At 39.2% G+C, this 13,321-nt stretch overlaps 1 protein-coding gene across 6 annotated transcripts in view; it reads right to left on the reverse strand.

Moving 5' to 3' along the window:
* Positions 1 to 13,321, reverse strand: part of HEPH (hephaestin) — an 87,262-nt gene that overhangs the window by 12,653 nt on the left and 61,288 nt on the right. For 4 of the 6 annotated variants that reach the window (XM_047092538.1, XM_047092535.1, XM_047092539.1 and 1 more), the window contains 2 exons: positions 2,190 to 2,296; positions 532 to 757 (listed from right to left, as the gene is read on the reverse strand). The exons of the other annotated variants lie outside the window; for them this stretch is intronic. In XM_047092538.1, coding sequence (XP_046948494.1) covers positions 532 to 757; positions 2,190 to 2,296 — 333 coding nt within the window. The remainder of the gene's footprint in view (positions 1 to 531; positions 758 to 2,189; positions 2,297 to 13,321) is intronic. 6 annotated transcript variants of the gene reach the window in all.

The raw sequence follows: 13,321 nt of genomic DNA on the forward strand, positions 1-13,321 counted from the left end.
TACGTAATATAAATCCAGCATTATTTTCTCTGAGGTTCTTTCCTATTTGTAAATTGAAACTTTGTTGTGAAATTAGACTAAAAGACAAGCTGTCCTTCATTTGTCTATCTTGGAATCTATTGAGAAAGTACATTCCAGATGCAGGGGGGTAAAGAAATAAAATGATATTGAGAGACTAAACTCAGGATTTTGAAATAGAAGGACCCTAAACAACCAACCTACCAGGTACATTGAGAGTCACAAATTTCCATCTTTCTTTTCTAGTGTGTTAAAGTATGCTGGTGTCACTACAACAACTTTACACAGTCAGCTTCTTGCTTTATGTGCACCTGATCTAATGCTGACTATTTATATATTTTGTGTATATAAATGTACAATAGTAGGAGACAGTTCTTTTAATTTGCCCACATACGACCTTCCTACTTTCCCATACTTTCAATTATGCTCCCTTAGGTAGTGATGGGCCTATCATATACCTCCATGAAACCAATGGGGAGTTCTTTGGAAGAAAGGTAGTTATTTTCTACAGACCATGCATTTTATTGCTCTCCAAAAAAGTCTCATTCTGTAGGTTAACACGGCCTGGCTCCTGGGCCCCATGGGTTGCTACATTCTCCTCTAGATACCAAGACTGGTTCTCATCAAAGATCAAGAATAACAAGGCAAATTCTCTGTCCATGTCACTCCGTCCTCCATAAGGCTCCAGGATGCCCTTTCGGCAGATGGTCAAGGGTCCAACAAGACCACTATACATGTCCTGAGGATGGGAGGAAGGGGAAGACAGTAAATCAAATGGAGTTGTTCCTGGGTAGCAGTGTTGTACATGGTGCCAGACTGACTTCTAAGTCAAGCCTACTGTACTCAGCACTTGATCATAATGTCTTACATTTATAAGCAACTCTATTATCTGAATTCATCCTCACAATAATTTGAGATACAGATAAGAGGTACCTATGCAACCTATGTTTTAGCTAGGCTGGCCTATCCATTGATCTCCAAACTCACAAGGCACTTTCACAACCCAGTGCCTTTCCTTATGTTGTTTCTTCTTTGTATAATGCCTTCCCTCTGCCACATACCTTATCTTAAGGTATACTGCTATTTAGTATTCAAGGCTTAAAGTATGAAATACATGTACCTTTCATTGTGGTGCATTCTCCAGCTTCCCTTTAATCATCTCCTCCAACCAAAAGTGATCGCTCTCTCATGGGCCCCTCACAGCACTTTGTATTATATGGGTTCTTTTATTATTTTTTAAAGTTTATTTATTTATTTATTTTGAGAGAGAGAAATGAAGAGCACATGAGCAAGGGAGAGGCAGAGAGAGGGAGAGAGAAAATCCCTAGCAGGCTCTGCACTGCCAGTGCAGAGCCCAATGTGGGGCTCAAACCCACTAACTGTGAGATCATGACCTGAGCTGAGGTCAAGGGCTGGGTGTTTATCCAACGGAGCCACCCAGGCACCCCTCTATTACATGTTTTTTTTAAGGAGCTGTTAGTATTTTACTTATTTGTATATATAAAAATATATATATATATTTACATATACATATATATTTATATAAATAAATATATGTAAAAATAAATTTATATTATATTTAATTTATGTTATATTATATTGTTATTTATTATAATTATAATATATTTAATTATATATATATGTATATATATATGATTGAAGATGGGAACTGTATCTTACATTTTTATCATCCAAAGCACCAAATAAAATCCCTAAAATATAGTAGTCTCTCAATAAATTATTGCTGACAGATGGTTGTGAATGGTTGGATAGATAGATACACTCATTTTCCAGATGAGGAAATGGGGAGATAATGCCCTATCGAAATTCACTCCAAAAGCAATATTGAAACAAATTTTGGGACTAAAACTCCAATTGTTTGACAACCAATCCTAGGCTTTTTAAATGGGAACATACTCACCTATAGGATCCAAAAGGAAAAAGAAAAGAAAAGAAAAGAAAAGAAAAGAAAAGAAAAGAAAAGAAAAGAAACAAAGAAGAAAACCCTTAGGACAAAGATATGGAGCTACCTATTCCCTTCATCCCTCCTTCTGTCTTTAAAATAAGTACCACATTTGAGGAATTTTCCCGAAACTCTGGGCTGCATTATTTCAGGGTTGGGCTCTGCCCATTTATGAGACTCACCTCCAAGAAATCAATATTGTCTTTACCTTGATGGGATCCACTGCAGAATAATAGATCCAGGAAACACAAGCAGAATCATTAGGCCCTGGGCCAGATCTTTCTGGAATGTTCCATTGGTAAGTGAGAACCTCACCTAGGAAGGGTAACAGGGATCTCCAGTTGGGCCAAATCAACTTTTTCCCAACTCTCAGGTTTTCCAAGAGGCTATGGTGGATGAACCTCAGGACTTTTAAGATCTTTTTCCATTATTTCCATACCAGTCTCCATTTTAGTTTTATTATATTGCTCTTCTAACTCCTGGGACACATTCAGCCTCTCTTCTATACCCCTATCTTTAAAAGTCCAGTTCCAATCCCCTGGTAAATCCACTCTGATATTGTTCTTTCATCTTATAATGTCTTCCCTCCTTCCTGTTTTAGCATGCTTTGTTCTCCTTTTCTTGCTGCTGCTTCTTATATTCAACTATTTTCCCAAGGCTGTCTCCAGTTCTCTTCTCGGTTTTTTTTTTCATACTCTCTCTATGAACGCTTTTAGCTACCTTTCTGGTGTCAATTATGAACTCTGTATTGATGACTCTTAAATACTTAACCAGAACTCCCTTGCTAGCATTAAGCTCCAATCTGAAATTTTTAATTAGATACTGAGCATCTTTTAAAGATTGTCCTGACAACACATCAAAAACTAAAATTGTTCTGAATTCACTTACCTCCTTTGAAAAAAGAACCTATTACTCAATCTGTGCTCCCAGTATCTAGTAATGATAACAAAACCCTCCTACTTACCCACACACAACACTTTAGTTTTTGTCTTCTAACCTTTACACACTCCACATGCAACTAAATAGTGAGTTCTACTGATTGTATCTCTACAATATATTGTGTTGCCATGCTCTCCTCCTTCCAATTCCCAAGAATATTGCCCTCGTATAGACCTTTATTTTCTCAACCAGACTATTACAAAAACCCCTAACACGTTTCTCTGCCTCCAAGTTTCATCCTCTCCAATCCTTCTTCCAACTGATGCCATATTACTTTTATAACATTTCTATTGAGATAGAATTTGTATACCATACAATTCAACCATTTAAAGGGTACAATTCAATGTTTTAGTATATTCACAGAATTTTGTAACATAACCACATCAATTTTAGAAAGATCACTACCTCTGAAATAAAATCTTCACTCTTTCGCCATCATTCTGTAATCACCCACTCACTCGAGCCCTGGACAACCACTAATCTATATCTTTATAGAGTTGCCCATTTTGAGTATTTTATACAAATTCAGTTATATAGGATGGATGTCAGCAAATTAGCAGAGTAAGAAGGTCTCAATGCTCATTTCCTTCCACGATAACAACAAAAATAAGGAATAATCAACTATATACTCACAAAAATATATCTGAGAGAGCTCCAGAATATATGAAATAATTATAACAACCCAGGGGGGCAAAAACCTGGACATGGCCATACAAAAAAGTATAGGAAGTATCTTACCTACCTTGTCCCAGTCTGGTGCAGCTGGTACCAAGAGGGAAAACTCATGGGGGAAAAGAACAGAAGGTGAACCCCAGCAGCCCTCACCACCAGGGAGTCCTTCTTGGCACTGACCCCAGTTGATGGTGCTGCCTGGATCCCATGCTGCTCTGCCACTTCTATAAGGAATCATTACGACTTTGCCCCAACCCAAGAAGTTGTATCTTATCTGCATCCTCAAAGGAGCTGTCATTCCCTTGCTCCCCAAGAAGGATCCTCCACTGCACTGCCTCCTAAGGATCCACTATCCATCTTCCTTCCCCCAAGGAATCACGGGTTATTTGCTTCCAGTTCCGCAGTCATTTCTGTTGTATTTCATCAGAAAACGAGCTGCTACTAGTCTACTCCCTTAGAAGGAGACACCACCACTGCATCCTCCCAAGAAGAAGCTGCTACCACTACATGCCCCACACCCAGAAAAAAAAAAAAACTGCTGCCCTTCTTCTCACTGTCCCCCTGAGATGCATCAGTGCTGAATTTCCCAGAAGCGCCCCTTGTTTCTTTGCCTAACCCCAGAAAGAGCCGCTAGGGCTCCACATTCCCCTCAAGAAGTTGCTTCATTCAACTTGCCACCCAAAGAGCCACATTCTGCTCTCCCATAAAGAGCTATTAACCTCAACCCGCAAGAGGGAGCCACTGATGTCCCCTCACCCCACAAGGAGCCAACACCTCTGTGTTCTCCAAGAGTAGGAACCACTAATACATTGATCCTCCATGTAAGGAGCTGCTGTTGCTGAGCCCTCCAAAGGGGTCAGCTCTGCAATGGTTAGAAGGAACCACTGATGCTTCGCTCCATCCAGAGGCAGCGGCCACCTTTCACTTTCTTGATGGTACACTTTGAAGCACAAAAGTTTTTGATTTCAAGGAAGTCCAAATATTTATTTATTTATTTATTTATTTATTTATTATTTAATCACTTGTGCTTTTAGTGTTATATTTAAGAAACTTTTCTATCTCAACGTCACAAAGATTTACTGTTATGTTTTAAAAGTTTTGTAGCTTTAGCTCTTACATTTATGTGCTTGGTTCATTTTGAGTTAGTTTTTATATATGGTAAAAGGTAGGGGGTATGATTCCATTGTTTTGTATATAGATATTTAGTATGTTCCAGCATCATTTGTTGAAAGGACTATTATTTCTCCATTAATTAGTATTGGCACGTTTTTTAAAAATTAATTTGCCATAAATATGAGGGTTTACCACACGGTCTTGATTATTGTAGCTTTTTATAGTAAATTTTGAAATTGGTATGTCTAAGTTCTCCAACTTCATTACTCTTTTTGAACATTGTTTTTGCTATATTATTTCAATCTTCCCAAACTTCTGTTTATTCATGTTATTCTTCTGTTCAAAATTTTAATGGCTCCCTTATACCCAAGTAATGAAGCTCAAACATTTCATCCAAACATCCAAGCCCTGATAACTCAGACCTAACCTACCTTTTAGCCTTAATTTTTACTCTTTCTACTTTTGCAAAATATACACTGGCAAAATTTAACTAATTGTATACTTAAGCATATCCCATACTTTCACATATCTGTGACTTGATCATGTTCTTCTCCTTACCTAAACTATTCTCCAACCTCTACATTGAATTCTAGACTCCTTTATTCAATTTCCTACTTGATATTTACATTTGTCTAATTTTCATCTCAAACTAAACGTATCCAAAGTACATCATTGTCTTCTCCCTCAAATTTACTCCTCCTATCTCAGTAAATAGTGAAACCAGTTGTTGAAGCCAAAACTCAGGAGTTATTTTTTTAAATAGTGTTTATTTTTGAGACTGAGAGAGACAGAGCATGAGTGGCGATGGGCAGAGAGAGAGGGAGCCATAGAATCCAAAGCAGGCTCTGGGTTCTGAGCTGTCAGCACAGAGCCCAACGTGGGGCTCAAACTCATGAACCTGTGAGATCATGACCTGAGCTGAAGTCAGACGCTTAACCAACTGAGCCACCCAGGCGCCCCAGGAGTTATTTTTTATTCTTTTCCCCTATAGCTCATATTTATCAGCAAGTTATGAGGGATATACCTAAGAAATATATTCCCTACCCATCCACTTCTATTTGTCACCACTGTTAATACCCTAGTCTATACCATCATGTTCTGTCACCTGAATAACCATAATAAACACCTAAATGGTCCCTCATAACACATGACCTACATAACAAGAAATGTAATCCTTTAAAATATAAAGTGGACATGAGGCACCTGGGTGTCTCAGTCAGTTGAGCATCTGACTTCAGCTCAGGTTATGATCTCACAGTTTGTGGGTTTGAACCCCGTATCGGGCTCTGTGCTGACAGCTGAGAGCCTGGAGCCTGCTTCAGATTCTGTGACTCCCTCTCTCTCTGCTACTCTCCGTTCATGCTCTCTCTGTGTTTTTCAAAAATGAATAAACATTACAAAAAAAAAAGAATATTTCCTCAAAGCCATTGGTTTGAAAAACAAGAGGGCCTGAATTTTGTCAGTTCTGGCAGTCACCCAGGCTTAAAGCCTGGAGTTTAAAGGTCAATTAGCTTGCCTGGGATAGAGCCTGGAGGGCACTTCACTGCTCCTGGTAAGAAGGCATGCAAATAATTCTGGGGCAGAGAGCATGGAAACAACTACTGGAAAATGCCTGGGGACCACAGGGGGAGGTGATTTGGTTTTCTCAGAGTGTGTCCCTGAGATGCAGTGTTCAGGGAGACACCTCTCTGGGAAAAAAAAAACAACAGCTGGCAGCTGCCATCTCCCTCCCCCACTCTTCAGTATAAACACAGAACCACCTGCAGGAAGTGGCACAGCACCAACTCTGCCTAACTTGTTTACACCAAGTCCCACCATCTTCGTTCTGGTGGAAGTGCCTTTCTCAGTCACGTTAGTCTCAATTCCAGTGCTGTGGGCCCTTCCCCAGAAGACCAGCACAAACATCTGCCACACCATTTCTCCAGACCAGAGAGTTTTCAGGGCCTCAGTTACTGTGGAAGTGATGACAGGACTCATTTCACAAGCAGATCAGAGCACACTGAATTAAAACTTGCCACATTCAGGCCAGAATCAAACACTGCCCACATCAGGCAAGAATGACTACATGTTACTGGCCTGAAAGATAGAACAACCAAAACAACATCAGAGTGCATACAGAACACACCAGAGAAATTCCATGCAACACCAGGCACTGGACATTGCATGATATCTTCTTCATAGGGTCATTATTTTTAGGAGCAGGAGACATAGCTGTCTTTTCCAACACAGAGAAGAAGACAGACACTTAGACAAAATGTGAAGAAAGAGGAAATTATCCCAAATGAAAGAACACAATAGGTGAAAGACAGAGATCTAAGCAAAACAGGTATAAGTAACATGTCTGATGGAGAACTTAAAGCAATGATTATAATGATACTCACTGGACTTGAGAAAAGAATAGAAGACATCAGTGAGACCCTTACCACTGAGATAAGAATTAAAAAGATTCAATCAGAGATGAAGAGTGCAATAAACAAGGTTAGAAGCACATTTGATGCAGGGGCATCTGGGTGGCTCAGTCAGTTAAGCATCTGACTTCATCTCAGGGCATGATCTCATGGTTCATGAGTTTGAGCCGTATGTCGGATTCTGTGCTGACAGCTCAGATCCTGGAACCTGCTTCTGATTCTGCGTCTCTCCCTTTCTCTTCCCTTCCCTGACTCACACTATCTCTCTCTCTCCCTCTCTGTCTCTCTCTCTCAAAAATAAAGAAACATTATTTTTTTTTAAAAGAAACATGCTTGATACAATGAACAGCAGGCTAGAAGCAGAAGAATGAATTAGTGACTTAGAAGACAAAGTAATGGAAAGTAATGAAACTGAACAAAAAACACTGAAAAACAAAGTATGTAACACAAGGATAGACTTAGGCAATTCAGTGACTCCGTCAAATGTAGTAACATTTATATTATAGGAGTCCAAGATGGAGAATAGAGAGAAAAAGAGGCAGAAAATTTATTTGAAGAAATAATCGTTGAAAACTTCCCTAATCTGGGGATGGAAACAGACGTTCCAGATACAAGAGTCACAGAGAACTCCCATCAAAATAAAGTAAAGCAGACCAACACCAAGACATACTGTAATTTAATTGTCAAAATATAATTACAAATAAAAATCTTAAAAGAAGCAAGGCAAAAGAAGTTCTTAACTTACACAAGAAAACCCATAAGGCTAGCTAAATATTTTTCAACATAATCCCAGCAAGTCAGAAAAGAATAGCATGAATGAAAATAAAAACTCTGCAGCCAAGAATTCTCTATACAGCAAGGCTATAATTCAGAATAGAAGAGATAAAGAATCTCTCAAAAAACAAACAACAACAAAAAAAAACCCCACATAAACTCATAAAGGAGTTTATGAACACTAAAGCAGTCCTACAAGAAATATTAAAGGGAAAACTTTGAGTGCAAAGGAGAGACCAAAGTGACAGTATAAACGCAGAAAAAACCAAAGCAGTAAAAATGAATATTTATGTAAAAATCAGTGAGGGAACAGACATGTGCAAAAAGGATATAAAATATAACATACACCTGAAATATGGGGAAAAGAGAAGTGAATGTGTTCAAACTTGAATGACCATCAACTTAATATAAACTGATATTTCCAGAAGAGTTTATATACAAAACTAATGGTAACCATACATCAAAAATAACTAAAAAACATAAAATGAATAGATAGAAAGAAATCCAAATATATCACTAAAGAAAAACAACAAAACACGAAAGACAAAAAGACAAGAAAGGATCAGAGAAAATTTCCAGAAACAACAAAATAAGTAATAAAATGTCAATAAATGCATATCTATCAAAATTACTTTAAATGTAAATGGACTAAACACTACAATCTAAAGCCATAGTGGGTCAGAATGGATTAAAAATAAGACACATCATATGCTGCCTACAAGAGACTCATTTTAGACCTAGAGACACCTGTAGATTGAAAGAGGGGAGAGGAATTGGATTTTGAAGATGATGACGTAGGAGAATGCTGGGCTCACCGCGTCCTTCTGATCACTTAGATTCCACCTACACCTGCCTAAATAACCAAGAAAACCGCCAAAAGACTAGCAGAACAGAGTCTCCGGAGCCAAATGCAGCTCAAAGAGTAGGAAGGCTTGAGGACAACTGGAGGGAGAGTTGCTAAGCCCCAGGACGACAGAGCTCAGTTTGGCTGGGAACAAAGGCACTTGCCAGCGCCATCTCCCTCGCCCATCCCCCAGCCATAATCCCAAAGGGAACCAGTTCCTGCCAGAGAACTTGCTTGCACCGCACAAACACCCAAACTGTGCTTTTGCAGATCCACACCTCCGGTGGTGGATCTGACTCCCTCCCGCTGCCTCAGGGCCCCTCCAGAAGCGGATCACTGAAGGAGAAGTGTGCTGAGCCTGCCCCTCCTGCCAGCGTGCACCTTGCCTATCCACCCCAGCTAATATGCCAGATCCCTAGCACCACGAGCCTGGCATCGTGCAAGTAGCCCAGATGGACCACACCACCCAACAGTGAATCCGGCCCCTAGGATAGGGAAAGAGAAGGCACACACCAGTCTACTGTGGCCCCAGCAGTGGGCTGGGAGCAGACAATAGGTCTGACTGCAGTCCCACCCACCAAGGCGAGTTATTCAAGACAGCACAGGGGAAGTGCCCTGCAGTTCCGCACCACTCCAGGAACTATCCAAAATGACCAAACGGAAGAATTCCCATCAAAAGAATCTCCAGGAAAAAACAACAGCTAACGAACTGATCAAAAATGATTTAAACAATATAACAGAAAGTGAATTTAGAATATCGGTCATAAAATTAATCACTGGGCTTGAAAACAGTATACAGGACAGCAGAGAATCTATTGCTACAGAGATCAAGGGACTAAGGAACAGCCAGGAGGAGCTAAAAAATGTGATAAACGAGCTGCAAAATAAAATGGAAATGACCATGGGTCAGATTGAAGAGGCAGAGGAGAGAATAGGTGAACTAGAAGATAAAATTATGGGAAAAGAAGAAGCTGAGGAAAAGGGAGATTAAAAAATCCAGGAGTATGAGGGGAAAATTAGAGAGCTAAGTGATGCACTAAAGAGAAATAATCTATGCAAAATTGGTATTCCATAGGAGGAAGAGAGAGGGAAAGGTGCTGAAGGTGTACTTGAGGAAATCATAGCTGAGAACTTTCCGGATCTGGGGAAGGAAAAAGGCATTGAAATCCAAGAGGCACAGAGAACTCCCTTAGACGTAACTTGAATTGATCTTCTGCAGGACATATCATAGTGAAACTGGCAAAAGACAAGGATAAAGAGAAAATTCTGAAAGCAGCTAGATATAAACGTGCCCTCACATATAAAGGGAGACCTATAAGACTCGTGACGGATCTCTCTTTTGAAACTTGGCAGGCCAGAAAGAATCGGCACGAGATTTTCAGGGTGCTAGACAGAAAAAATATGCAGCCGAGAATCCTTTATCCAGCAAGTCTCTCATTTAGAATAGAAGGAGAGATAAAGGTCTTCCTAAACAAACAAAAACTGAAGGAATTTGTCACCTCTAAACCAGCCCTACAAGAGATCCTAAGGGGGATCCTTTGAGACAAAGTACCAGAGACATTGCTACAAGCATAAAACATACAGACATCTCAATGACTCTAAGCCCATATCTTTCTATAATAACACTGAATGTAAACGAACTAAATGTGCCAACCAAAAGACATAGAGTATCAGAATGGATAAAAACACAAGACCCATCTATTTGCTGTCTACAAGACACTCATTTTAGACCTGAGGACACCTTTAGTTTGAGAGTGAGGGGATGGAGAACTACTTATCATGCTACTGGAAGGCAAAAGAAAGCTGGAGTAGCCATACTTATATCAGACAAACCAGACTTTAAATTAAAGGCTGTAACAAGAGATGAAGAAGGGCATTATATAATAATTACAGGGTCTATCCATCAGGAAGAGCTAACAATTATAAATGTCTATGTGCTGAATACGGGAGCCCCGAAATATATAAAACAATTACTCAATAACAGAAGCAACCTTATTGATAAGAATGTGGTAATTGCAGGGGACGTTAACACTCCACTTACAGAAATGGATAGATCATCTAGACACACGGTCAGTAAAAAAACAAGGGCCCTGAATGACACATTGGATCAGATGGACTTGACAGATCTATTTAGAACTCTGCAGCCCAAAGCAACAGAATATACTTTCTTCTCGAGTGCACATGGAACATTCTCCAAGATAGATCACATACTGGGTCACAAAACAGCCCTTCATACGTATACAAGAATTGAAATCATACCATGCATACTTTCAGACCACAATGCTATGAAACTTGAAATCAACCACAAAAAAAGTCTGGAAAACTTCCTAAAGAATGGAGGTTAAAGAACACCCTACTAAAGAATGACTGGGTCAACCAGGCAATTAGAGAAGAAATTAAAAAAATATACGGAAACAAATGAAAATGAAAATACAACAATCCAAACGCTTTGGGATGCAGCAAAGGCAGTCCTGAGAGGAAAATACATTGCAATCCAGGCCTATCTCAAGAAACAAGAAAAATCCCAAAGACAAAATCTAACAGCACACCTAAAGGAACTAGAAGCAGAACAGCAAAGACAGCCTAAACCCAGCAGAAGAAGAGATATAATGAAGATCAGAGCAGAAATAAACAATATAGAATCTAAAAAAAAAAAACTGTAGAGCAGATCAACGAAACCAAGAGTTGGTTTTTTGAAAAAATAAACAAAATTGACAAACCTCTAGCCAGGCTTCTCAAAAAGAAAAGGGAGATGACCCAAATAGATAAAATCATGAATGAAAATGGAATTATTACAACCAATCCCTCAGAGATACAAGCAATTACAGGGAATACTATGAAAAATTATATGCCAACAAACTGGACAACCTGGAAGAAATGGACAAATTCCTAAACACCCACACTCTTCCAAAACTCAGTCAGGGGGAAATAGAAAGCTTGAACAGACCCATAACCAGCGAAGAAATTGTCTCAGTCATCAAAAATCTCCCAACAAATAAGAGTCCAGGACCAGATGGCTTCCCAGGGGAGTTCTACCAGACTTTTAAAGCAGAGATAATACCTATCCTTCCTAAGCTGTTCCAAAAAATAGAAAGGGAAGGAAAACTTCCAGACTTATTCTATGAAGCCAGTATTACTTTGATTCCTAAACCAAACAGAGACCCAGTAAAAAAACAGAACTACAGGCCAATATCCCTGATGAATATGGATGCAAAAATTCTCAATAAGATACTAGCAAATCGAAATCAACAGCTTATAAAAGGAATGATTCACCATGATCAAGTGGGATTCATTCCTGGGATGCAGGGCTGGTTCAACATTCGCAAATCAATCAATGTGATACATCACATTAATAAAAAAAAAAGATAAGAACCATATGATCCTGTCAATCGATCCAGAAAAGGCCTTTGACAAAATTCAGCAACTTTCCTAATAAAAACCCTCGAGAAAGTCAGGATAGAAGGAACATACTTAAAGATCATAAAAGGCATTTATGAAAAGCCCACAGCTAACATCATGCTCAATGAGGAAAAACTGAGAGCTTTTTCCCTCAGATCAGGAACACGACAGGGATGTCCACTCTCACCGCTGTTGTTTAACATAGTGTTGGAAGTGCTAGCATCAGCAATCAGACAACAAAAGGAAATCAAAGGCATCAAAATTGGCAAAGAGGAAGTTAAGCTTTCACTTTTTGCAGATGACATGATATTATACATGGAAAATCCGATAGACTCCACCAAAAGTCTGCTAGAACTGATACATGAATTCAGCAAAGTTGCAGGATACAAAATCAATGTACAGAAATCAGTTGCATTCTTATACACTAACAATGAAGCCACAGAAAGACAAATAAAGAAACTGATCCCATTCACAATTGCACCAAGAAGCATAAAATACCTAGGAATAAATCTAACCAAAGATGTACAAGATCTGTATGCTGAAAACTATAGAAAGCTGATGAGGGAAATTGAAGAAGATATAAAGAAATGGAAAAACATTCCGTGCTCATGGTTTGGAACAATAAATATTGTAAAAATGTCCTTACTACCCAAAGCTATCAACACATTCAATGCAATCCCAATCAAAATTGCACCAGCATTCTTCTCGAAGCCAGAACAAGCAATCCTAAAATTCATATGGAACCACAAAAGGCCCCGAATAGCCAAAGTAATTTTGAAGAAAAAGACCAAAGCAGGAGGCATCACAATCCCAGACTTCAGCCTCTACTACAAAGCTGTAATCATAAAGACAGCATGATATTGGCACAAAAACAGACAAATAGACCAATGGAATAGAATAGAAACCCCAGAACTAGACCCACAAATGTGTGGCCAACTAATCTTTGACAAAGCAGGAAAGAACATCCAATGGAAAAAAGACAGTCTCTTTAACAAATGGTTCTGGGAGTACTGGACAGCCACATGTAGAAGATTGAAACTAGACCACTTTCTCACACCATTCACAAAAATAAACTCAAAATGGATAAAGGAACTGAATGTGAGACAGGAAACCATGAAAACCCTAGAGGAGAAAGCAGGAAAAGACCTCTCTGACCTCAGCCGTAGCAATCTCTTACTCGACACATCCCCA

Source organism: Lynx rufus, unplaced genomic scaffold (assembly GCF_022079265.1).
Source record: "Lynx rufus isolate CCGP_SWC_20201006 ecotype Redwood Valley unplaced genomic scaffold, mLynRuf1.p SCAF_30, whole genome shotgun sequence".
Taxonomy (NCBI): Eukaryota; Metazoa; Chordata; class Mammalia; order Carnivora; family Felidae; genus Lynx; species Lynx rufus.